General features: G+C 46.7%; 2 protein-coding genes across 2 annotated transcripts; both read left to right on the plus strand.

Annotated features, from left to right (window-relative positions):
* The first annotated feature begins 440 nt into the window (after positions 1-440).
* LOC149330345 (uncharacterized) lies at positions 441-6,386 on the plus strand. The gene is made up of 4 exons (XM_089559817.1): positions 441-570; positions 3,515-3,698; positions 4,193-4,334; positions 6,290-6,386. Exons 1-4 carry the CDS (start codon positions 483-485, stop codon positions 6,377-6,379), a joined length of 504 nt encoding a protein of 167 aa, XP_089415943.1. The 5' UTR covers positions 441-482; the 3' UTR covers positions 6,380-6,386.
* Positions 6,387-16,311: 9,925 nt separating this feature from the next.
* On the plus strand, positions 16,312-26,341 carry LOC149330346 (uncharacterized). Its single transcript, XM_089559403.1, has 3 exons — positions 16,312-16,475; positions 25,088-25,229; positions 26,252-26,341. Exons 1-3 carry the CDS (start codon positions 16,360-16,362, stop codon positions 26,339-26,341), a joined length of 348 nt encoding a protein of 115 aa, XP_089415529.1. The 5' UTR covers positions 16,312-16,359.
* The last annotated feature ends 571 nt before the right edge of the window (positions 26,342-26,912 follow it).

Consider the following 26,912-nt stretch of genomic DNA (forward strand, 5'->3'; position numbering starts at 1 on the left):
ATTCTCTTTACGCTGGCAGGTCCTTTTGCATTCTTTTGGCGGCAGTAAAATTAGTCCGAGAACAAACTTCCGGTTACATTTAGCTCTGCATTCTTTCGGTCACAATCTTCTAGTACGATAACGGCTGGACGAGCACGTTTATCACCGTTGCATAGGGCGTGATTAATGGTTTTCATAGCTTGGCAACGAATAATTGCGTATTAAGCGTAGAACATCAAAAGTGAACGTGCTGTGAGTCACAGCGAGGCATTCAGCGTCGGGAACACCTGTCGCCATTACACGACAGACATCGTTCGTAACTGTCATTGCGTCAGACAAGTGGTGCAGTCTCGCATCCGCTGGCTTTTGCGCGATGCTTTTGCGCAATGCAATGCTAGCAGCGCTGAATCTACAATCTGCGGTATATATGGCGTGCTTGGGGCGTCCCGTGAGGCTTTAGGGGCTCTTGATGTGTATGAGCAACCATAAGCAGATCTACAGCTATGGCGATCATCGCTGGAGTAGTCCTTCTTACGTTCCTGCAACTGACCTCTGCGTCCGTGCAAAGGCCGAACTTGAAGCCTTGTTCAGGTAGGCTAATGACAGACGAAATAAGAAAAAAGTGGTAGTGTTTTAAGGTAACCAAATGGAGTAGATATGCAAGAACATGTGTTTAACCTCGTTGGGTTAAAGTTTTGCTTTGCTAAGTCGTTAAGCTGATCGAAGTTAAAGTGATCTGATCCGTTCGCGCCGTCAGATGGAAGTTGATGAAAACACCAATATAAGACGCACAGCGCGAGCGTGTGTTGCAGTTTAACACGAGGCGTGATCGACTGCGCTGATAACATAGTAACAGTGGCTGGAGGAAAAGGGAATATTTGTCCCCTGGTAAGTTAACTGTATACTCTATCGAAAGCCTGAAACCGTAGAACACATTTTTCTCGAATGTTGGGACGCGATATTCCTCTGGGATATTCTACAGCGCACGCTTAAAAAGATGCCCAGGCTTAGCTTGGTTAAGCCAAGAATGCCTTGCATATTGCACGGTCTTTTTGCGCGAGGTATTGCTTGGCGGCACTCGATTTTCTCAGCAGCTTTTCCTCCGTGACGTATGGATGGATGGATAGGAGCGCCCCCTTTGAACGGTTTTTTTTTGTTTGTTTTCTTTTTTTCTTTTTTGTTTTTTCCTTTTTTGTTTTTTTCTTCATTTTACTGTGTTTGCAATTCTCGCCAAGAATCGCCATCATCTTTACCTACGGTTTTTCCTTAGGCTGTCGTGACGTCACGGCACGTGGTTTGGTGGCTGCCCGGCTGCGCCCAAGGGCTGAACTGAGTGATTGCAATATGCTATGCATAAAAGCAGCTGACAATTTCGCCTCGCGGCATCCGCTTCCTCCCGGTTACTGATGGAGGAGGGATACCCTTCGATAAGGTTACTCTTTTGGGCTTGCACAGTACATGGAAGACGCGTATGGCTGTGAGAAATGCTGATGAACATGTTCGCCCCGTGAGAGAGTACTTTATTGAAAACGTGGTTTTCATCAAACAAGTGTTGAAAAGCCAAGGTGATCCGCTGAATGGCTACCGGAAATGGATGAGTTAGTCAACCTGAAGCGTTTTTAAGGGACGCACCGTCCAAGAGGGCCGGGCGTCTTTTATTATCCATTGTAATGTGGTAGTGTTGCATATATATGTAAGTGCTCTACACGCAAGAAAGAAGAAAAAGAAAGCGCTGATATCATAGTGCTCTCGTACAGTGGCCAGCAAAGCTGATCTGTTCGCTCCACCGCGGGTTCGAACTCAGTCGCGGCAATTTTTATTTCTGCATGGGCTGCTGCTATGCTAGGCTTTACCGAGGTCACCTTCAAGGTCAAGCTTCACACACACTTGGTGAGCCGGTTAGTCCTCGTGAAGAAGTGCTTTCGCTCTAAGAAACATGCTATTCACATGGATAAAACCCAACTTCGTAGATAAAGGCATGTCGTAGAACACACAGTAGATGGGTTGTGTAATATGCGTCTATTCTTTGGTGTGTTTTTAGGTTGTGCGGCTGAATTTTATACTAGTAAAGTACTCTAACTCCACATTTTGGTGCATTTAGCTAATTGCTACATATTAGAATTATTGGTTCATTGTTTTATTGGGGTTTAACGTCTCAAAGTGATTCAGGCTATGAGGGACGCCGTAGTGAAGGGCATCGGAAATTTCGACCACTTGGGGTTCTCTAACGTGCGCTTACATCACACAGTACACGCGCCTCTAGACTTTCGCCTGAATCGGAATTCGACCTCCGCGGCTAGGATCGCACCCGCGTCTTTTGGGCCAGCAGCCGAGCGCCGTAACCAGTGAGCCACCATGGCGGGGCATATTAGAATTATTAATTTCAACTTTCGCTAAAGCTGTTATTCCTGCTCATGTAAGGACGGTGATAAATATTGCGCTCTTTTGCTTTGACGTTTTTTTATTTTACAACGTAAGCAGGTAAAGACTTGTTGCGCGGAGATGGCGTTGTTCACACGAAACATGTCCAACATTATCGGGAAAAAATATTGAATATTGACAAATGGTAAGATGCTCTTATGAAAATATTGAAGGGAGTGATCCATTTTTGTGATATGTGACATAATCTTTCTTTAAACATGTTTCTATCGACCGCATCGAGCGGTTAGGATTGCCGTAGAAAACCAATGGAGAACGCTTTTGACGATATCAAGAATGCTAATAATAAAACAAATTTAAGTGTGCAGTCAGGCGGTGGGTGGATTTATTGATTGTTATACTGAAATCTTACATTATATAAAAAAACTGTATTCATAAACTGTTTCCCGCTAACTATTCTGTCCAGAATAGTTGAGTATGAGGGATAGTTTGTTATATAGGGTTTTATATATGGCGCATAAGCAACTATAGATATCATACGCCAAGCACAACATTAGATGATCTGTTATATTAAGTGTATAGATGTTACATTTTATTAGATTTAAAACATTGGCTTTCTTTAGAAACTTACAAACAAGTGAAAACTCGACGAGTGCTTGCTCGGCTAAAAGCAATGCGGGATGAAATGGAATGTGTTCATTGCAAAATACAGTAAAATTTTTTTCTAAGTTCTTCGAGGTGCGAAAAAGAGATTAAAATGTGATTAACTGTGAGCTCATCACCATACATTTCGCACACAGGTTTGTCTTTTTTTGTTAATGGAAAGCTATGGGTGATGTGTGTGACCTATGCGTAAACGACATAAAATTACTTCGATAAAACGCTCGTTATGACGGCACAGTTTCTATTCCTTTAAAATGAACTTTACAGTATAGAGAAGAGTATGAGGGATCTTCGCCACGTGACCATCATCTGTGACGCAATCATCGGTGATGTCTCCCATAGGTCGCTAACCAAGAAAGTGCATAGAGGCGATGTTTTGGCCAGCTAAGCAGGAGACTGCCGATGAACTATCAACGTTTAAATATTTGAAGCTTGCTTCCTCGACGCGCCAACCAAAATGGTAACGACGTTATTCCTGTCATACTGACCGCAGGAAATGATGAGAGCAGCATTGCGAAAATCAAGGACTTTACTGTGAGCGACCTCCAGCCTGGCAAAGAGGTAACTTTCAACTACACGCTGGAGCTGAAGGAAGAACTGCCGGAGAATTCGATGGTGAAATTCTTGATGACGTCTGGACGCAGAACGGTGCCCTGCTATGAAGGCATCGGATCATGGTGAGTGCTGTTACTTCTTAAAGAGACACTGGATAGAACTCAATAAATTTTAGGGAGAGAAAATAGAACTAAACCTTGAGAGTGTTTACCAGCGCTACCCTCGTCCACAGCGGAGAAACGTAGTAGGTTAGGTTAGGTTACACCTGTGTTAGTCCTTGTTAGGTTGCGTGCAACTACATGCCCCTCAAAGCTACCGCCGTAGCTCAGTTGGTGAAGCACCGGACGCAGAATTTGGAGGTCGTAGGTTTGGATCCAGCCGGTCGCATGTGGTTGCTTTTTCTTCTGCTTTCAAACCGGTTATCTCTCAGCGATAAAGTAATTGCACTAATATTATCCCACTGATTAAGCCCACAAAGCGTAAAATAAGAGCCAATGTTTTCCTGTGCCACTTGGTTTCGGTGACTGTTGGCTGCCTTCATATACAGCGTGTTTCATGCAAGATATGTTTCCAGATTTTCAAAAATATGCTTGTTGAGTTTTTGTTTGTATCGCAGTGAGTACAATCTTTGCGGAGACAGGAGTGAAATCGAGAAGCAAATCGGCAAGCCGTGGAACAGCAAGTGCCCAGCATCGGCAGGGACCACCGAAAACTCCGTGCAACTCAACATTCCGAGAGAAGCGAAGTTCTTTATAGAGGTATCTGGCGGCTAGCTTCTGACTTTCGTTATTTACCTACCAAATTTGTAGCTGTCAAAGCAACCCTGCGGACAACGTAGCGCACCGCACTGTCATCATCATCATCACAGCCTGTGTACGCCCACTGCAGGACGTAGGCCTCACCCATATCTCTCCAATTAACCCTGTAGAGCGCAGCGCAAGGCCCTCCAAATCATTGTACGGGGGTTTTAACGTGCACCGAAAAATAAGTGAATGAGCTTTGTTTTTGCATTTTGCACGCACAGAAGTACCCGTCACACCGCAAATAAAAAAAAACTCAGGGGGGCACTTTGTTGACCTAAAGCGCGGGAGGCGAAAGCCTTAAGCGCGGTGTTACTGCTTGTGTCACTGATGTGGGGTTAATATGTTCAGCTTCGCCTCTAAGAGTGGAACGCGACAGCGTCTTGCAACGCTGCCAGGGAGTCCACAGAACGCCATAGCCCGTTCGGCTCTACGCCTTGCTCGACGGTGAAGTGGTTTTTGAGAAAAGGAAATGTATCTGTCTCGCATGTCTCGGTGGACACCTGAACCACGCCGTAAGGGAAGGGTGGAAGATGGGAGTGAACGAAAAGACCGTATTCACTAGACGCGCCTTTGTTCATTCCAAACCATCGAGCTGGCAAGGCGGAGTGGTTAGCGTGATCGTCTCGCACTCCGGAGACCCTGGTTCGATTCCTTTACTCGACCAATTTCCTACTCGGTTTTATTTATTTATCTGGTCCTGCTAGAAAGGTTAATAGGCTAATTGGTTAACTAAACTCAGTCCCACTTACTTGGAGCATCACTATGCCATCCGTTTAGTTGTTCGCGAGGTTATTAGCCCAAGTACAACTGGCCCCGTTTGAAATTAGCGCGTAGTGACGTCACGATCATTTCGACCAATCTGAAACGCTGACACATTTGCTAACACGTCTTGGTCACGACAGTATTAGGCATTAAAGGCTTTCGCCTTAATAAGAGTACATACCGTGTCCCTCTAGTTGCATGCAGCGTGGCAGAAGCTGAATCCGCCACTCAGTGTTACAGTAGCGAAATCGGTTTCATGGACCGACGTCAAGGCATCTGCCTGCCTTTAATTGTGCTACTCTTAACTCAGCAATTGTAGAGAGATCGGAGTGCCAACTAAATTGCAGAGCTTGGAAACCAAAAGCAAATGCGATAGGTCTACATCATCTGATTTGTATAGGCTTCTGTAGATTGCTATATAGCACCCATTGGTTTCTATTGTATTGTATTGTATTGGCAAAGGCCGGTACTACAAAGGACCAGAGTGAAGCCATCCATAGCCAATATTGGGTCGATTACCTGTGCTGCTTGGGAAGTAAATGGCAGGTGTTCAAGCAAGACATTGGTCAAGCTAGTGGTCAGAGCAAGTGCACGCTGAATCCGCTCGATTTTGGCTGCCGAACTTGCTCTAATCCGGGCATATGTCTGTTGCATTGAATGACACAGCTTTCTAGTATTGTGTCGGCTGCACCAAGGCCTTTCTCAATGAGTTACGAAAACACTCGCCATGTGACGGATGGGTGGCGCCATCTGTTGTGAACACTGTCAATTATAAATGTTTTCTTTTTACAATCGGTGAACATTTGCGATAAAATTGCGTGTTATTGATAAAAAAACATCATTTTCGGCGGACATGTGCACTCAGGCAAAAAAAAAAAAATGGCGCAAAGCACGATAACAGTAGGCGCACGAACGAACTCTCAGCAACGGTCTAGTGCTAAACGATGCAAATAAGTTGGCGTCTCCGTAATACATGGAAGCTTTTCAACCACGTGATCCCGTTTAGCCAATAGAGGCAGGAGCGGCGCAGGAGAAACAAACGCATGACTCTAAATACTTATAGAGGAACTCTAGGGACCAGGCAAGCTGTGCATATGTCCTTATTCGATATAAGAAGTTGAGACTAACCATTTACTATTTCTTTACAGGACCCAAACTTCCACGTGAAAATTGAGGCCAAAAATGGCGGGACGACTCTGCTGTGTGTTGAGTTCGATGTCCAGGTTAAGAAAAACTAAATACAGGGACTGATTGGAGCCGACTCAAGAACATGGTTTTGTTCGTCTGTTCTGCGACGCAATAAAGGTTCTTCGCGAGGTTCTGGCGCTTTGTACTGGAACTACCTTTCCGCGCTAATGCGGTGCGTGGCTTTTTGATGAAGGCTATGACTGAAAATAAGTACACGCCTAGGACCTATTTTGTTCGTGCGACTTAAAATAAAAATAAAAATGCCGCGTCATCCAAGCTTCATAACATGTCTACAACCTATGCAATAAAGGTGCTCAAAATTAGGCGTTCAGGATTTTTAAGGAGAAACAATAAGCAGTACATGAAAGAGGTTTTCGAAGCTGGCCTAGCGCGAGCGCTCCGTCTAGCGGCACAGTCCGCTCTTCGGCGTCTTCTGCGTGGCGGTAATCCGGATGTTCAGAGCCTAGCCATCATATATTGTCCCACAACGGGACCATTGAGGTATCAATAAATAAGTAAAATACATTTGCACGAGTACGTATGTACATGCTTCCAAGCTCAATGCTTCGAAAATTATTATTTACTGCGTTCGCTAATGATCGCGAAAAAAAAAACCACCATGATTGCGATATGAAGTGCTAAATTTTTCTGAAGAAAAGTAATAACTGCAAACTGTGGCAAACGTCCAGAAAAAGCTGCAATTGGCAATGTGCCGTCTCTGCCAAAAAGTATTGCGGAGAACTTTCGGATCTCCTTCAGGTTTAAATCGGTGCAATGTAAGGGGAACCCTTGCCGTTTTGTTCTGTGACAACGTGGGCTCTTAAAGGGTCCAAAGCAATAAGGCTTTCAGGCGAGGCTGTGGTTACCTAGGGTGCAATTTGGCCTACATCAGTGGTAGGACTCAGATACTTGAAGGTTTGAAATGAAATTTAACTCGATATGGTATGGATTCCACTCTCGCCTTGACTGTAGTCGCCTTGACTGTAGAGAATGGTACACAAACCAGAGGCTTTCTAATGGAAGATTAGAATGTGGTTACACACTGGTGCACGACATCAAAATTAGCATGAGACCGGAATTGCCGAAGAATACGGAAAAGTCTGTATCCACTGAGATGAACAGTGCATCCGTGGTGTCGGGTCTTGGTGAGTGGGGTTATTTGATAGCATTGTATTTAACCTCTCATGATCTGAGTGTTTAATCACCAGGAAAAAAAATTGATTTGTACAGAGAATTCTTTGCGTTCAAGAAGCATGTGAAAAAATTGCTGGGGGTTTAGAATTGCTAAGAACGGCATATTGTGCTGTAGGTACGAATTGCGCACAAAAGACACACACAGGAAAAACACACACGAGGGAGACTGAAAGAGCGCAAACTATCAACTGGTGTTTATTGGATCCAGTGCCGCTTTATAGGCAGTGTGCACACGTGCCTACAAAGAGGGGAAAGAGAGGATAAGGAGGCAAATCAAACCATGCGCGACAAACCATCAGAAACGCTCCAAAAAATTCTTTTCCGCGTTGTACAGTGTACACTGTACAACGCGGAAAAGAATTTTTTGGAGCGTTTCTGATGGTTTGTCGCGCAGGGTTTGATTTGCCTCCTTATCCTCTCTTTCCCCTCTTTGTAGGCACGTGTGCACACTGCCTATAAAGCGGCACTGGATCCAATAAACACCAGTTGATAGTTTGCGCTCTTTCAGTCTCCCTCGTCTGTTTTTTTCCTGTGTGTGTCTTTTGTGCGCAATTCGTACCTACAACAGTATGCACCAACTCGCCCAACAAGAAGTTCTTAACGGCATATTGTGCGAAAACAGGTATTTGCAGTCGACATCAATGTCATGTACATGAAAGCGCGCTTGCGGTGTCTGCTGATCCAGCGAGCAAGTTATGAGCGTTTCCTTTCCTTTCGTGACTTTTGCGCACTGATGGAAGTTGATGGAGACGACGACGTACAATGTAAAGTGCGAGAGTGTTGCAGTTTAACCCGATGCGGGATGGGTTGTGGCGATCACTGAACGACTGAGCATTGCTTCATCAATTGCACAGATGCATTACTCTTCTGGGACGTCAAGAAACTGATATTAGAAAACGAGACTAATTTTGATGCCGCATTCTAGACGATTTCTCACTGCAGTGCCATTTGTTGGCGAAGTCAGATATGCTATTTTTAATTGGATTACAGAGCCTGTGGAAAACACATGTTGGACCAAGATTGTGAATCTGTTGTTTCTGCAAAGACTGTTTCTGCAAAATGATTGTACACCTAAAAGAATTGTATGTCCAGACAGAGTTTGAACCGGATTAACACTCACTCTTAGTGCTGTGTTGTTCATTACCTTTTTTTTAGTTGTTTGTTGCTAGATGTGTCGTGTTGTGATGTGTTACCTATGCGTCAAATTGACTCTTTTCTCGTACTTCGATTCTCATGAGTGTTGATGTGCCACTGTCTTCTTAATTTTTGTATATAGCTCATGCGCATAGAACATCGCTTTATTGTAATAAATACCATGTTGAAAAAAAAAGAGTGGCGATAGCGTAGTGCGTTTTTGCAGTGGCCAGCGAAGCTGATCTGTATGCGCCGCCGCGGGTTCTACTCCCAGTGGCGGCAATATTTATTTTATTTTTTCAGGTATTTGAGCGCCTTCAGTCAGACATCGGCTTTCCAGGATTTTTAGTGAAGTAGTGCTATTTCACTAAAAAACTGTCAGCCAGTTTGCTGCCATGGTGTGCATTTTGTAGGTTTGTGGCGAAGAGCGAAAACAGGCGTCATGTGCCAAAAACACATCTATTAAGTCGCTTTCGGTTACTGCAGTGTTTCCCTTTACTTGTACGAGCTGCGGCTGAAATTCATGCGCAAACTTGTGAAACGGTTGTTATTGGTGCAATGGTGACACTTAAATTTTCAACAGATGAATCCTGGCTGGCTTGAAGCACTGCCGTTTCTCGTTTAAATCACGCCGCTGTCCTCCGCTGCACGGCGCTCAGCACTGGAGCCCTGTGATAACGGCTCCACTCGCCTTCGGTAACTTTGCCTTATCTATCTCCATAATTGTTTCCACCACCATCGCTTCAGATAAATCCTCTAATATGCCATCAGCCCTCCAAGTAAACCAACACCATCCATAAATGAGTTGTACGTGGCAACAACTACTGGCTGAAACACATCCCGGATTTTCTTTTCCTTCCTGTCATATCTCTTGCACCACTTGGCAAAGCCCATATCGGTTATGCTGTCCAGTGCGACCGTCACATCGGCTGTTGTTGTTGTTTACCTCAGTAAACATAGCACCACAAAATTTGTTGTTGTTGTTGTTGCATTAGTGACATGGCACATACGCACGACGGGAGATAGGCCAGGGTTCAGTGAGGAGAGCCAAAAGGAGGCAACTGCTCCTTCCTTTTTCCTTTATATCAGTACCACTTCCCGAATTGCACCTAAGAAGTCGCTCTCAAGAGCTCCAGTTGTGACGTTTGCCAATCAGCAGCATCCGCTTTGTCAGCGGGATTGTGAACAGAATTGCTACAGCTATTGTTAAGACTGCTGTTTTCAATATGCCTCAGCTGCTTTCTCATTGCACACTACTTCTAGAAGTCTTTTGGTTCACCTTGAAACAAAAAAAATTGCCTTAAAGCTAGTACAACGTGATTTCATAATGTTGCATCGCAATTCAGGTAGCAAAAAAACTGCCTTTAAGCGGTACCTTACAGCTGGTTGATGCGAAATCGCGATGCACCGTTTCCAACGTAATTCAGCCGCGAAGGTTGCAACATCAGCATTTTTTTAAAAAATATGGCTCATGTATAGAAGCGAGTAAATTGAAATACATTTTTTTCGTTGCTACTCATCAGTTTACCGCATTTCTGCGGTGAAGATGACAGTGAAAAAAAAAAAAAACAAGCGGGGCTCCTACTGTGTTTCTTCCGTGGAAACAACGGCGCATAGAACTCCGTTTATGAGGAGTGAGTTGACACTTCGCTGTTATGTGTTTGCCGGACACCTGTAAATATTGTCTGAAACCAGGGCACTGTTGTTCGTGTGTTCTAGCTCGAGAATCATCACCATCATCATCATCAGCCCGACTACGTCCACTGCAACGCAAAGGCTTCTCCCATGTCTTTCCAACTGACCCTGCCCTTTGCCAGCTGCGCACACCGTATCCCCGCAAACTTCTTAATCTCATCCGCCCACCTAACTCTCTGCCGCTCCCTGCTATCTTGGATGCGTACTCCAGGAAAAAGGTTTATTCCATCTTGCCGCGTTAGCCAGCCAGTTGATATTTGTTCCAGTCGATGTAGCACACATTTCCGTTCATGCTGCTACGGTTTTCACTGACCTTCTTTGCTAGAGCACGCGGAAATAAGATTTTATACCCGCGATCCCGCATCCCGTAAACTTTTGTACACAGAAGATTGGCTACAACCACAAGTGACTGATCACGTCAGCGGCGTAATGGCAACGCGCGACGCTGCGGTTAACGACCATACAGAAGACGAGAGCTTCAGGCCGTTGCCATTTTTCATTATAAGTGGAGTTCTCCAGACGTACAGTATGCGTCACACTTAGAGGGAACGCGGCAACGCTTGACCACCGCGTCCGCTGCCAAGCACGTCTGCCGACATGCCGCCGACAGCCGGCGAGAATGGACGGCAAAGGGGCATGCGCACTAAGCGTAGCCATCTGCTCTTTCCGCCCATATGTAGTACGTGGTATCACCTATCCTCGCCGGCTCTCGGCGGTAGCGTTTAGCGAAGCTCGGCTACCACACGTTTCCGTGTTCCCTTTAAGTGTGATTCGTACTGTACAGCCGGCTAACGCCCGAGTGAGTACAGCAGCGCTCAGACGCATGGGAAGCGACACAGTTGACAAAGGTCGCGTCCTGCCGGCTATCTTCTAAGTACAAACGTGGGGACGACTGTGCACTTTATCGGCGTGGTTGAGACCGCATTGCGACTCCGCCCTTGTAGTCATAAGTCACTGTGCTAACCTTTTGTGCTCACCACTGTGCTTGCCCCGACCATACGCTTTCCAAAATGCACATCAACACCAATAAATTAAGCGTATACTGTGTTCAGGTCACTCGAAGGCGCTTCAATAAGTTAGACACGCACTTTTTGGAGCACAAGTTGCTTCAACAATCATGATTTGCCGTACAAATTACTCATAATTTAAATTTTCTTTTCAAACCAGTCCCACTTAATTGCACATCCAGCCAATAATATTGTCATAACATTTTCAAACATTTTCATCTGACCAGCGGAAATGTTTCCGAAAGCCTTCGCAACGGTGATCCCGCTCCGGCCTTCAGCCTGTCGCCTTGCCCCATTTTTTAGCCCAGCATTCAAAAAGCGTCTTTTATGGCGCATGCGCCCTTGTAGCTAAAGAGAAGCCCTGCAGTTTTCTGACACGAGGCCACAATTGGCTGCGATGCAGTGCCGCTGCCTCTCTGCACATACATATGTTCTGGAAGGTTTCTAAGGACAGGTCTTCCATACGCACAATGGAAGAGGGGCCGTATATGTGCTGCCATGGGCACACGACAAGGCGCAGCATTGAAAAATGTGCACGTACAGAGGCACTCTGTTGATGCCCGCCATAGCACTGCGCTTATCAATGTGGAACACGTATACCACTGTAACAAGGAACGAAGGTTTTCTGTTCTGAAGGTTTTCTGAACGAAGGTTCAATGTCACGAGAACGTAGCTTGGAGCAAAACACATGCGTAGCGAAGGCTATGGTGTTGGCTATAAATTACGCTACCCGCACGTCCTTTGAAACCAAGTTCTATACGAAACCTTAGCTAAGCACTGCCTCAATTTTCGAACGTCGGGGTGCAACAGTACCTGCATTTCACGATGATGATTTTAGTACCTGTGCTCTATGCAGCCTTGCAACTTGCCTCGGCGTCTACGCAAACGCCAACAGTGACGTCTTGCTCAGGTAGGTATGTTTCCGGTTTCAAGTTTCCAGTAAGGACAAACGGGTGACACTGTAATCCTCAAGTTCGGCGTATTATAATTAATTTTTGATAGAAAGGAAGTAAATAATTTCATTTAACATACATTTACTATATCGTAGTTTGCATACTTTATACCTCTCTGCACTTGTAGTCATCGCGCCGCCGCGGTGGCTCAGTGGTTATGGTGCTCGGCTGCTGACCCAAAAGACGCGGGTTCGATCCCGGTCGCGGCGGCTAGAATTTCTTTGGAGGAGAAATTCTAGAGGCCCGTGTACTGTGCGATGTCAGTGCACGTTAAAGAATCCCAGGTGGTCGAAATTTCACAGTTAGCACGCCGAACATACGCCCTCCGTTCGCAAAGGAACGTCGTGCTAGTAGAGAGTAGCCGCATTCATGCTGATCGGAAAGTTGAGTTGAGTTGAGTTTAACGACGCATAAGCCACTAAGGCTATCATGCGCCAAGCTCAGGGTGAAGAAAATTGTATTATATAGGAAGTTGTACAAAAGTGTAAATCGGCGGTGGTGCAATGGGCCTAAAAAGTTAATTTGTGTAACCTAATAAAAATGTAAAAAAAAATTTTAGAAGTGACTTAAGGTAAAAGCTTTAAAGACGGCCAGGTAACCTCTGCAACCATCCTTGGCTGCGCAAGGTTCCCAACAAATCGAATAAAGCCCTCAGCCTTCTCACGACGAGAGGGTGGCTGAATGCTGATCGGAAAGTCGGTGTTTATCTACGCATACCCGCTTCGAAAGGAAGGATTCATCGAATGCTTTTTAGTGGACTAAGGTTCGTAGCCCCCCTCCATCATAAAAAAAGAAACCTAGATTTGCAGCCCATCGCGTCAACTGGGCGCTTTTACATGGTCCTCGGCTTCACCCAACGTTAATGAACGTTGGCTTCACCTAAGTTTCATTTGGTGTGACGCGCCCTCTCCTTTCTGAGCTATACAATACAGCAGCAGAAACGTACTACATTCATATTGGGGCAAAAGATGGCGCCACCATCGCGGTTTCGCGAGGCCATCTCAGCGAGTCGAGAGGGCGAGAGAAACAGGTCCTGTGCAGTTATCTGAGGAATGGGAAGTAGTTGTTCAACTTCATGCGTTTTGTCGAAAATTCCTGCAGTGGTATGACCACGACCTTGCCAGATTTTAGCGTGATAGCGCTGAGGGCGGAGCGTAAAAGCCGGCGTTCTACTTGTTGGAATTGGCGTCGTGTGGTGAAAATTTGATTGGCCGAGAAGGTCGTGACGACGCAACCGCATGACCTTACACGGGTAATTTAAACAGCCCACAACGATGACAGAGTAAAACAGTGATGATGACACTACACAATTCCTCATGGGTCTATAGGGTAGTGGTGTCATTCCGCCACCATATTACGTAATTATTCTGAAAAAAGGCAAGCAATTGCGCCTAAAGAGGAAGTGGTCGAGCCGAGATTCGAAGCGGTTTTCTTAGAGATGTAACATTTCTGTGAATTTTGAATGATGAAAAAAAAAGAAGAAAAAGCCGTTTTTTTTCCCGGAAATATTGGAAAGGTTTGGTACTCAGAACTAAATGTAAGCCCGAGGTTTGACCCCAAAAATACTGTTTTATGAATATTGCTGTGTGGTTTGGCTTTCCAACAGCCCAGCGATGGCTGTGATTTCAGTGTTGTTATGTCACGTGAGGCATAGAAAAACGCAGATATAATCGCTGCTTCATCGTTTTAATTCATTATAGTGCTGAAATCAGCCTTCCTTAAGAGCCAAAATGACAACGAATGTTTAAACATTGATTACATTGCGGTTTTTCATGCCCCACGTGACCTATAACCACACTTTGACGTCACAGTCCTCATTCGATTGTTGAAACCGAAACGGAAACATAACAAGAAAGAAATTCGATTATAAATTATTCAGCGGTTGTAAGAGAATACCAGGTGGTATCCATGTATAACAATGCCTTACGCATCTTTATAAACAAGAAAACACGCAGCCAAAAGTTGGGTGTCTATACTCCTTAAAGGTGGAACTTAAGTGTCCTGAGACGTTCTTTTTTTTTTGCAGCTTTGGCTGACTTAGCTTTGTACCCCGGTTTCACGAATTCGGTGTCATTCTGTGTGCCTTGTACCTGTGCTCCGTGACCCGTGTCTTGGGGTACTTTTGTAATTGCCAGGTACAGCGCGCTCGCTATTGATCACATGACCATCCCTTGCACAGGCACCTCGGGCGTCTTGTTGCTAATCGGGTGGGGTGGGCAGTCGCGGCATGCCTCCGCCAAAGGTCTCGAGTCGCCTTTCAGGAAAAGGTCCTGAAATTCGTGAAGTATGCGCTAGCTGAATTAGAACGCACTTCGGCAGTAATCCTTACTGCACACTTCAACTTTGACATCACGGAACTCAAGCAATTCGCCCTCGACGTCTCAACGGGGGACTTCCCCCTCGATGCCACCCTAAGGCTGTCGACAGCATCACGAGTCATGTGCAGCGTTCCCAAGCTCAACGGGATTGGCGGTGTAACAGCGATTGCACTCATATGCACGCCTTTCTTTCGGCGCATTGCAGGCATCCTGTATTTCTGCACAGTGTATATTACCGCCCTGCTCCTAACCCGTATCCTTTATTCTCTCGCTCCTCCTTTATTTTCCTCGACCTGTCCTTTTATTCCCCCTGGCCGCAGCTTAGGTGCTTCAGGCTTCGATAGCAGATGCCGCGGCTAACATCATCTCTGCCTTTAATTTTCTATTTTTATTAATAAGGAATAGCCACTAGCAAGAGATATACAGTATAATCAGGATGCAAGAAATGGAAATGGTGAAAGCCAGTAGCAATAGATATACAGTATAATCAGGATGCAAGAAATGGAAATGGTGAAAGCCACTACCCACAGCGGCGGCTCAGCGGTAAGGCGCCCGTCTACCCAGCCAGAGTACGCGGGTTCGAACCCGACCGCGGCGGCCGCGTTTCGATGGAGGCAAAACGCAAGAGGCGCCCGTGTGCTGTGCGATGTCAGTGCACGTTAAAGATCCCCAGGTGGTCGAAATTATTCCGGAGGTACTACTTTCTCTCTTTCTTCTTTCACTCCCATCTTCCTTCCTTCCCTTACGGCGCGGTTGAGGTGTCCTCCGAGATATGTGAGACAGATACTGCTTCATTTCCTATCCTTAAAAAAAAGCAATTTAAAGCCACTATGCGCAGGTGCGAAACGCAATACTATGCATTCATGCTATTTAAAGGGTAACTGCTAAATCACCACCACGGCGACCACCATTACACTCTTTACTGACTGCATCATCTCTTATAAAAATGGTCTATAGACAGTCTATAGACTTCTTATAATCTCTATTTCCTTCTTATAAATATTTCGTTTTGTCTGTGCAATAGAATGCCTAAAGACGAAAGTCTAGAAAAGTGTATGGGTATGAATATATAAAATGCCTATAGACTGCCCGTAGGATCTGTATTGACTAGACACTAGTCTATAAGATTGGTCTATAGAGAGTCTAAAGACTTTATAGATAAAGTCTATGGACAGTCTGTAGATTGTCTAATGAAATTTTTGTAGGGGATCACTTCATAGGACATTGCGCGAACCAGCTGGTGCTGATCACTCGTATACCAATGGGGTGAGCGGCGGTCTCTTTTCCTTAGCTTTCATATAAAACGCGCAAGTAGAGCAAATCAGAGAAGAAAGAAGAAAGGAGGGAAGAAAGAAAGAAATGAATTGCCATTGGCGCCTCGTAGCATGCGAACCGGTGAAATGACTCTTCTCACTCAGGGGAAAAGAGGGTTCGTAAAGTTTACAATCTCTGAACATCTCCTCCCCTCCCGTCTTTATAACCACGTGAATATGGGAAGATATTCGGAAGCTGACGTTATTCAAGAGCACTGCGAAGATCAAGTAACGGATGGCAATGTTATCAGCCCAGTAGATGGATAACGTCACTAAAATTTGCTCTTTCATCGAAAAAAAAAACACACTTAAACCATACTGAATGTTTGTCCGTATCTTTTCTTGCAGACAACTCGGACAGCGACATCCTGTCTATCGCTAACATTACAGTGTCCAACGCCGTAGTCGGCCAAGAGATGAAATTCAACTACACTTTGACCGTGAGCCAAGATGTGGACAACAACCCCCAGCTGGCGTTCACTATGTCGTCGGGTGGATCGAGCCTTCCGTGTGTGAGCAACGTGGGATCATGGTGAGTATAGTGCGCAGTGGTGGCGACGTTCGGTTACTCAGCCCTAGGTCAGCTGTCGTATATCAGTAGTGGCACCTACACTTTCATTGAGAAAAGACGTAAAAATACTCGTATGTCGAGATTTCGGTGCGCGTTCAAGGGCTACTACGCCACTTTTGAACGCGATAGCGTGAACGGCCTCTTTCACAGAAAATCCGGTGTTGGCGATGTCGGCGTAGGCGTTGTAACCGAAACATCAAGGGCACGGCACGGCTCTGGAAGGTAGTCTTTAGAGAGCAACCTATGGGGCAGGTGGGCCACCTAGGTCACGTGACCTCAAGGCATCATCCCAACCTGCCCATCGGATAGCGAGAAAACGGCCCACCATAGGAAGTGGCAGTTATATTAATGATTGGTCGCTCGGGAAGAGAAACCTGGGTCGCACAAGGGCCACCGCTGGGAGCACCTGCCATCGCAGGGCAGGGGCGCATCGCTTAACCGCTGCACCACTGTGCCAGGGAGTGGCATGAGGACTCCCAGGGATCTATTAATGAAAATTAGAGAATAATCGTCTGCATTTATGGCAATTAAAACATTACGCTATCACGTCATACCATTAAGGTGGAGCCTATGTGTTCCCACTAACTTTTGATAGTTTTGCGCTATTCAAGGATTCAAATCTGTATATAGCCGCCGCGGTGGCTCAGCGGTTATGGTGCTCGGCTGCTGGCCCGAAAGACGCGGGTTCGATCCCGGCCGCGGCGGCTGGAATTTCTTTGGGGGAGAAATTCTAGAGGCCCGTGTACTGTGCGATGTCAGTGCACGTTAAAGAACCCCAGGTGGTCGAAATTTCCGGAGCCCTTCACTACGGCGTCTCTCATAGCCTTAGTCGCTTTGGGACGTTAAACCCCATAAACTAAACCAAACCATCAAATCTGTATAGGAAGTAGGTAAAGCATGCCAAGTGTTTTTGCGCTAGAATTTAAAACAGTGACGTTATCAACAATTAAATTTTACGCTTCTCCTCACAGCACCAAGGAGTGCGTGAGGAGTGCCTGGTGTGACGTCATGGAAGTTAAGATTTCAAATTACCGCTGCAAGCAATAGTTTATGCATTGGAAATGTACCGGCACCGATGATGACGTCATGATGCGCCCGCCTATTTGGCACTGCGCGCTTTGAAGAAGCTTGAAGAACTTCACGATTTTAACCAGCGATTATGTCACCATTTCATATGCTAGCCCGAAAAGGACTTCGGAGGCTTTACTTGCAAGTTTCACACATTTGACCTCTGGAAGCTCGTCGATTTCTAAAACCTATGCAGTTCCTCCATCTGGCTCTGGTTTTACTTGTGAAGGGAATAATACATAGTGCTAATAGAATTGGACCGAAGATTACTATAGAGACACGTACATGTCGATATCCATGACGATTGCCCTTTCCTGTCCATGCTTTTTTGGCAGTGCGTATTCTTGCATTCATGATGCACCAACTAGCCCCCCTTACAAAAATATTTTTATATATTACAAAGACCATTCATAGATGTTCGTCTGGAAGTGTTTAGAGAAATTCTGCAGACTAGACTATAAAAAATATAAATCATACAGACAGTCTTACACAATGTATAGATTTATGGCGATACACTTTTAGTAGACTTTTGTCTGCAGATGAAAGGAGCTATCCACAGATCTACAAGAAGGTAATATTGTCTATAAGAAGTGTATAAAAAGTCTATAGATTATTTTGTGAGAGAATAAGAGCAAGCTTGAAGACAATCAGTTTCTCGCGTTGATTTAAGCTGAGAAAGATTAACTCTAGGATGTTATTTAATTCATGTTTTTTGTGTGTGTGTTAAAGCTACACCTGTTTTTTTTTTCCTTTCCATCTTTAAATAGTTCGCGGTGCCATCCTGAACTTCATTTGAAACCATTTGGCTATAGCCTGCAAGCCTCAGCTTCAGGCGGGATTTTCATCCTGTCGTGTTTACTAATCAGAATCTTTGTTCACCCAGATAGCTTTTCGCTATTCTGCGTATAAAATTGATATCCTAATTAAATTGTACACTTTTAATGTATATTTGTAATCCTGGAGTAGGGTCTAATTTCTCATTTTAAGTGGTTTTGCAGCAAACACAGTTCAGAAGGGCGTGCTGTCGGGCTATTTGGTGATGCATTATGTAAAGAAATTAGCACTAAAACAAAGGACAACGGAGGACAAATATGAGACACTCATAGCCTGAGTTAGGAGAAGGTAAGTGACGCCAACCAAGTAAAATACAGGAAAAACACGACGTTTCGGGACCGGCTCGGCCCCTTCTTCACGGTGTGACTACGGGCGAGCGCAGCTTGGCTTTTTAAGCCCCTGTGTGGAGGACCTGCGGGTCAATGGCCGCAGCCCATGGACGTAGGATGAGGGGAGAGTCCCCAGGGAACGATTAACATTCTCTCGTGTTTGCTGTATGTGCCACGACTCGAGTAGAAGCCTCCTGCGTGGGTTAGCTTCCGTTTCCAATACAATGGTGCTGTCGAAGTCAATTGGGTGGTCACACCCTTCACAGTGTTCGGCCACGGCGCTGCGTTGACGATTCATGTGACGGACGTCCGCTTTGTGTTGGTTCATCCTTTCCGCGAAGTTCTTCGTTTCCCCTATGTACGACGCCGGGCAGACGGAACACGGAATTTTGTACACGACGCCCTGGGCCTTTTCTCTGGGCTGCCGGTTTTTTGGGCGGGGGAGAAGGCGACCGATAGTGCTGGTCGGTTTGTGCGTTGTCAGCACCCCTTCTTTTCCGAGAATGCGACCGAGCGTCTCGCTCACGCCTCTCACGTAGGGGATGCAAACACGTTTCCGCTTCTGGCATGCGTCTGAGGAAATAATAGACCGGATTTTGTTTTGCCTTTCTTGCTTCCTGATAATGCGCCGGATGAATGAGCTTGGGTAGCCGTTCTTTTGGAGGTCAGAAATGACTCGGTTCTTCTCCTTCCTTTTATCTTCACTTGAGGAACATATGGAGTCGGCTCTCTTCAGTAATGACGTCACGACAGATGCTTTGTGCGGGATGGGATGGTTCGAATCGAAATGTAGGTACCGTCCTGTGTGGGTTGGCTTCCTGTGCACCGAGGACTGCAGGCCTTTGTCGTGCCTTGTAAGTAGGACATCCAGAAAAGGCAGGCTGCCCTGCTGTTCATGTTCAACAGTAAATTGTATGGCCGGTTCAACTGAATTTAGATGACTCTGGAGGTTTTCTATCTCTGAGGTTTTCACCACACAAAAGCAGTCGTCTACATAACGGAGGAATAACTTTGGCTTGGGATTAAAGGAGGAGAGGGCCCGGCTTTCGACGTCTTCCATGGTTAGGTTAGCCACTGTGACTGAAATTGATGCCCCCATAGCAGTTCCGGTTGTTTGCTTGAAAAATTCTCCGTTGTAGGTGAAAAAGGTACTGCGCAGACAGAGGTCGAGAAGGCGACATACCTCATCGACGTTGAGTGGAGTTCTCTCGTGCAGCGTTTGGTCGTTTTCGAGTGCGCGGCGAGCGACGGACACAGCAAGGGGAACCGGTACGCAGGTAAATAGCGACACCACGTCAAATGAGACTAGGCTTTCGTCTTCCTCCACGGTAAGGTTCGAGACAAGTTGGACGAAATGCCGCGAATTCTGTACATGCGTGGGTGTTCTGCCGGCGAGCGGCGCCAGTACCTTGTGCAGGTAGTCAGAGAGACGTCGCAGAGGAGACAGGGTGAAGTCTACAATTGGCCGAAGGGGGACGCCAGGTTTGTGAGTTTTAGGTAGCCCGTAAAAAAACCTGGAGCTGAGCCGTTTCTGGAGATGAGGCGGAGGTAAAGCCATTTGAAATCAGGATGCCGCTTGAACATCTCTGCCAGGGTTTTGTTGAGTGTTGCCTGAGTGTTTGAAGTCGGATCCTTGCGAACCTTCTCATACGCCCCACTGCTCAAAAGGGCTGACGCCTTCTCCTCGTAGTCGCGTCGGTCCATCACCACTGTAGAGTTGCCCTTGTCTGCCGGGAGTATGACGATGTCGGTGTCGTCCCTGAGACCGCGTAGGGCTTTTCGTTCCAGTTGAGACAGATTGCTCGGAAATTTGGGGGGTACCTTGGCGATGACACCAATCGCTTTCAGGCGGACCTCTTCCCTGACGTGCGGCTCCAGGTGCTGGACCGCATCTTCAACAGCCGCGACTAGTTTTGGGAGGGCGGGACCAGATGATATGTTGAATCCATGTCCTTTTGCGAGAACAGAGGATTCGGGCGGTGTTAAGCGACGGGAGGAGAGGTTCTTTACAAAGCCAGAGTTATGGGGGTCAGGCTGTTTCTTCTGCCGCTGCTGTAGGGCAAACAACTTCTTGTTTTGACACTCACGATGTTTGTTGGCTGCAGTGGAGGCCGCTTCCATGGCAAAGGCGTCCACCCGCGGGAAGAGCTCAGGCATCCTGTGTTCTAGTTGGCGGCGCGCGAAGAACCGGTCCAGCTCCTTTTTGCGGAGAACGGAATGGCACTCGTGTATCCGCGCACTTAATAACTGTTGCTCCGTTTTGGACACCAGCCGTAGGCCTTCTGCGGTGGTTACAGGGCGCTTTAGGCGAAGGCTCACGGGTATCACATCCTTTTCCTTGCAGGTCTTGTTGAAGTTTAGATGTGTCCGGAAGACAGCAATACTCTTGGTGATGTTGACGTATCGCTTCACTAGCTGCATGGTCTCGATGCCGAAGTCTTGGCGTATAGACTCAAAAGAAAACATTCGACAGAAGTCTGTCTGGTTGGGAAATTTAATGTTAGGAGAAGGTAAGTGACGCCAACCAAGTAAAATACAGGAAAAACACGACGTTTCGGGACCGGCTCGGCCCCTTCTTCACGGTGTGACTACGGGCGAGCGCAGCTTGGCTTTTTAAGCCCCTGTGTGGAGGACCTGCGGGTCAATGGCCGCAGCCCATGGACGTAGGATGAGGGGAGAGTCCCCAGGGAACGATTAACATTCTCTCGTGTTTGCTGTATGTGCCACGACTCGAGTAGAAGCCTCCTGCGTGGGTTAGCTTCCGTTTCCAATACAATGGTGCTGTCGAAGTCAATTGGGTGGTCACACCCTTCACAGTGTTCGGCCACGGCGCTGCGTTGACGATTCATGTGACGGACGTCCGCTTTGTGTTGGTTCATCCTTTCCGCGAAGTTCTTCGTTTCCCCTATGTACGACGCCGGGCAGACGGAACACGGAATTTTGTACACGACGCCCTGGGCCTTTTCTCTGGGCTGCCGGTTTTTTGGGCGGGGGAGAAGGCGACCGATAGTGCTGGTCGGTTTGTGCGTTGTCAGCACCCCTTCTTTTCCGAGAATGCGACCGAGCGTCTCGCTCACGCCTCTCACGTAGGGGATGCAAACACGTTTCCGCTTCTGGCATGCGTCTGAGGAAATAATAGACCGGATTTTGTTTTGCCTTTCTTGCTTCCTGATAATGCGCCGGATGAATGAGCTTGGGTAGCCGTTCTTTTGGAGGTCAGAAATGACTCGGTTCTTCTCCTTCCTTTTATCTTCACTTGAGGAACATATGGAGTCGGCTCTCTTCAGTAAGACTTCGGCATCGAGACCATGCAGCTAGTGAAGCGATACGTCAACATCACCAAGAGTATTGCTGTCTTCCGGACACATCTAAACTTCAACAAGACCTGCAAGGAAAAGGATGTGATACCCGTGAGCCTTCGCCTAAAGCGCCCTGTAACCACCGCAGAAGGCCTACGGCTGGTGTCCAAAACGGAGCAACAGTTATTAAGTGCGCGGATACACGAGTGCCATTCCGTTCTCCGCAAAAAGGAGCTGGACCGGTTCTTCGCGCGCCGCCAACTAGAACACAGGATGCCTGAGCTCTTCCCGCGGGTGGACGCCTTTGCCATGGAAGCGGCCTCCACTGCAGCCAACAAACATCGTGAGTGTCAAAACAAGAAGTTGTTTGCCCTACAGCAGCGGCAGAAGAAACAGCCTGACCCCCATAACTCTGGCTTTGTAAAGAACCTCTCCTCCCGTCGCTTAACACCGCCCGAATCCTCTGTTCTCGCAAAAGGACATGGATTCAACATATCATCTGGTCCCGCCCTCCCAAAACTAGTCGCGGCTGTTGAAGATGCGGTCCAGCACCTGGAGCCGCACGTCAGGGAAGAGGTCCGCCTGAAAGCGATTGGTGTCATCGCCAAGGTACCCCCCAAATTTCCGAGCAATCTGTCTCAACTGGAACGAAAAGCCCTACGCGGTCTCAGGGACGACACCGACATCGTCATACTCCCGGCAGACAAGGGCAACTCTACAGTGGTGATGGACCGACGCGACTACGAGGAGAAGGCGTCAGCCCTTTTGAGCAGTGGGGCGTATGAGAAGGTTCGCAAGGATCCGACTTCAAACACTCAGGCAACACTCAACAAAACCCTGGCAGAGATGTTCAAGCGGCATCCTGATTTCAAATGGCTTTACCTCCGCCTCATCTCCAGAAACGGCTCAGCTCCAGGTTTTTACGGGCTACCTAAAACTCACAAACCTGGCGTCCCCCTTCGGCCAATTGTAGACTTCACCCTGTCTCCTCTGCGACGTCTCTCTGACTACCTGCACAAGGTACTGGCGCCGCTCGCCGGCAGAACACCCACGCATGTACAGAATTCGCGGCATTTCGTCCAACTTGTCTCGAACCTTACCGTGGAGGAAGACGAAAGCCTAGTCTCATTTGACGTGGTGTCGCTATTTACCTGCGTACCGGTTCCCCTTGCTGTGTCCGTCGCTCGCCGCGCACTCGAAAACGACCAAACGCTGCACGAGAGAACTCCACTCAACGTCGATGAGGTATGTCGCCTTCTCGACCTCTGTCTGCGCAGTACCTTTTTCACCTACAACGGAGAATTTTTCAAGCAAACAACCGGAACTGCTATGGGGGCATCAATTTCAGTCACAGTGGCTAACCTAACCATGGAAGACGTCGAAAGCCGGGCCCTCTCCTCCTTTAATCCCAAGCCAAAGTTATTCCTCCGTTATGTAGACGACTGCTTTTGTGTGGTGAAAACCTCAGAGATAGAAAACCTCCAGAGTCATCTAAATTCAGTTGAACCGGCCATACAATTTACTGTTGAACATGAACAGCAGGGCAGCCTGCCTTTTCTGGATGTCCTACTTACAAGGCACGACAAAGGCCTGCAGTCCTCGGTGCACAGGAAGCCAACCCACACAGGACGGTACCTACATTTCGATTCGAACCATCCCATCCCGCACAAAGCATCTGTCGTGACGTCATTACTGAAGAGAGCCGACTCCATATGTTCCTCAAGTGAAGATAAAAGGAAGGAGAAGAACCGAGTCATTTCTGACCTCCAAAAGAACGGCTACCCAAGCTCATTCATCCGGCGCATTATCAGGAAGCAAGAAAGGCAAAACAAAATCCGGTCTATTATTTCCTCAGACGCATGCCAGAAGCGGAAACGTGTTTGCATCCCCTACGTGAGAGGCGTGAGCGAGACGCTCGGTCGCATTCTCGGAAAAGAAGGGGTGCTGACAACGCACAAACCGACCAGCACTATCGGTCGCCTTCTCCCCCGCCCAAAAAACCGGCAGCCCAGAGAAAAGGCCCAGGGCGTCGTGTACAAAATTCCGTGTTCCGTCTGCCCGGCGTCGTACATAGGGGAAACGAAGAACTTCGCGGAAAGGATGAACCAACACAAAGCGGACGTCCGTCACATGAATCGTCAACGCAGCGCCGTGGCCGAACACTGTGAAGGGTGTGACCACCCAATTGACTTCGACAGCACCATTGTATTGGAAACGGAAGCTAACCCACGCAGGAGGCTTCTACTCGAGTCGTGGCACATACAGCAAACACGAGAGAATGTTAATCGTTCCCTGGGGACTCTCCCCTCATCCTACGTCCATGGGCTGCGGCCATTGACCCGCAGGTCCTCCACACAGGGGCTTAAAAAGCCAAGCTGCGCTCGCCCGTAGTCACACCGTGAAGAAGGGGCCGAGCCGGTCCCGAAACGTCGTGTTTTTCCTGTATTTTACTTGGTTGGCGTCACTTACCTTCTCCTAACATTAAATTTCCCAACCAGACAGACTTCTGTCGAATGTTTTCTTTTTTATAGCCTGAGTTGCTTTGGGACGTTAAACCCCATTAGCCTACATGAGACCATTAACAAGCCTAACAAGATTAACAAGATTATTGCAGCAAATGCCTTCTTAAAATGTCGGGTAGCCTCGACTACAGCATTGTGCAGTCAGCGACTCTGATCCCGTAGTCTGTACATAAGCTACTAAAGCTGGGGATGTGGTAGACGAGATACCTCCTTAGGAAGTTTTCATCCAGCACTGAGCCTAAGGCAATTCAAAGTGTTCATTTCTATTGCGCCATAAATACAGGAGATTAGGTTGCATTTCACACCGAAAGACGGCCTTAGCGAAGTGAAATCAAATTTTTGAGACAACCTAGTGACACAAGCTGACCTTAAATGTCCAGCAGTTTTACCCTAGTCCAGTTGATATATCTTGTTCCCTGCCCCCCCCCCCCCCCCTCCTACCCCTTCGCTGTTCGCGCTTACGTTCCCTGTAAGTATTCATATGATTCCATTTGCCTTGCTTTCCTCCCATGGTATCACAGCTCGTACAAGATGTGCAACGGCAACGGTCCGATAGAACAACAGGTAGGCGCGGCATGGAACAACGAGTGCCCCATATCAGCCGGAACGTATCCGGGAGATTTGGACGTAAAGATTCCGAGCTTGGCCAGCCTTTTCATTGAGGTGAGTGCAAGGGATGTCGCGCTCATTCTCTTGGCACATGTCAGCAGTCAGTGCAATAGGGGTGAACATTTAACGAGCGACAACAGCAACTTAAACAACAAGAAAAAGCAATGTTTTCATCATGTCTTAATAAAGTTTAGAGAAGTGTCCAACAATAACCCACCTCGCTAGAGGTTGAAGTAAAAATAACAATAGAAAGCAAACATAAAAGGCTGGATACCACGGACGTCAAGGAAAAAAATCACCAATCTGTAGAAGTAGCAGTGCTCTAACGCTTTAATAAAACCACCTCCACAGCCAATAAAAACCAGACATAAAAACAGCGACAACAGTCGCAGCAGCAGCACTAGGAACAACTCTAAAAATGGTTCGCTAAGTTTTCACTAAGTTTGAAGAGAATTGTTGAAAAAGCAGAGAATAACTTGACGTTTTTGGGGCTGAAGCATTTAATAAAAATAGCACACTGGGATAGGGGAAGATGATAACGACTGAATACAAAGGACGCTAAAAAGCCAACCGTAGTAATACAATGTATAATGTTCAGCGGCGTGCAGTCAACTACACCCCTTGTGAACGTTCACAAGAAGGACAATAGTAAAAGCAACAAGGAAGACAACAAAGTTAATCACTCAGGGATGTTTAAATCAAATTAGGGAAGTGTCTATGAAGAACTTGTGCGATTTGGCACAATGCGTCTAATACCAACAGTGTTAAGGGGTCAGATTCGCCCTTAGGTCAATACAGTATACAAGGAAAACCAAGAGAAAAGCTCGATTTCTATGTTATGTTCAAAGCGTACGGTTACAGCATCATCGCCGCCACCGTCGTCAACCACAACAGTTGCAATATTAATAACACATAACCGCCTCTCAAATCGCTCTATTTTTCGTTCCCACTTTGCGTTCTTTGATGCTTTCTTAGTAAACATATATGGAATGTATGGGAGTACATTAATACTGATTGACAGTTTCGTTTTAATTCAACATGATTAACAAAACTCGTTTCTTCATCTTCATTTCTAGGATAACAAAATCCACGTGAAAATTGAGGGCTTCACTGATAATCAAACTCTGGGGTGCGTGGAATTTGATGTCACTGTGCAAGCCCAGTGAAGAAGAAGCCAAGGAGGGATTTACAGCGGCAAGAAATGGATTAAGAAGAATTATAAGGCCGGAAGAAGACCTGCGCTATTCCTGATCGTGTGATTTTTGTAGTCAGAAGCCACATGTGTAAAACCAGAACAGGCTCATATTGCTTTTTGTGATATACATTGTATCCGAAATAACCAATACAACTAAGATAAAACAGCCAATTAGTAATAAGCTCTTTCCCGCTGTCACCAATAAAAAAATGTGCGCAGCATTCTTATGTATCACGTGATCATGGAGACATTGCGGAGTACCTTTCGAACTGTCTGTGCGCGAAATATCTCGGAACCTCGAGAACTCTATGTGTTGGCGATTTCATCGTTTTAAATGTTCTTGACATGACATTAGTTTCGAACGCCACAGTGGTGCTGGGTCTCGGAACAGAATGAATGAATTGGTGCCTCGAATAAATCTAATACAGTTACCGTCACTTTGCGTTCCGCCACTTACTCAGTTATTTCGTGTCAAGAATCCACAATAAAATGTTGCTTAGTATAGATGTGTTGTCATCCCTCTTTCTTGAAAAGGCCAACCA

Source organism: Amblyomma mixtum, chromosome 9 (assembly GCF_055824585.1).
Source record: "Amblyomma mixtum isolate Tamu chromosome 9, ASM5582458v1, whole genome shotgun sequence".
Lineage (NCBI taxonomy): Eukaryota > Metazoa > Arthropoda > Arachnida > Ixodida > Ixodidae > Amblyomma > Amblyomma mixtum.

What these genes read in the sequence shown, in the direction of transcription:
- LOC149330345 (XM_089559817.1), top strand. Translation starts at nt 483, where the DNA reads ATGGCGATCATCGCTGGAGTAGTCCTTCTTACGTTCCTGCAACTGACC. An exon ending in GAACTTGAAGCCTTGTTCAG is followed by an intron (nt 571 to 3,514) that starts GTAGGCTAATGA and finishes TACTGACCGCAG; the next exon opens with GAAATGATGAGAGCAGCATT. An exon ending in TATGAAGGCATCGGATCATG is followed by an intron (nt 3,699 to 4,192) that starts GTGAGTGCTGTT and finishes TTTGTATCGCAG; the next exon opens with TGAGTACAATCTTTGCGGAG.
- LOC149330346 (XM_089559403.1), top strand. Translation starts at nt 16,360, where the DNA reads ATGAAATTCAACTACACTTTGACCGTGAGCCAAGATGTGGACAACAAC. An exon ending in GTGAGCAACGTGGGATCATG is followed by an intron (nt 16,476 to 25,087) that starts GTGAGTATAGTG and finishes ATGGTATCACAG; the next exon opens with CTCGTACAAGATGTGCAACG. An exon ending in TGGCCAGCCTTTTCATTGAG is followed by an intron (nt 25,230 to 26,251) that starts GTGAGTGCAAGG and finishes CTTCATTTCTAG; the next exon opens with GATAACAAAATCCACGTGAA.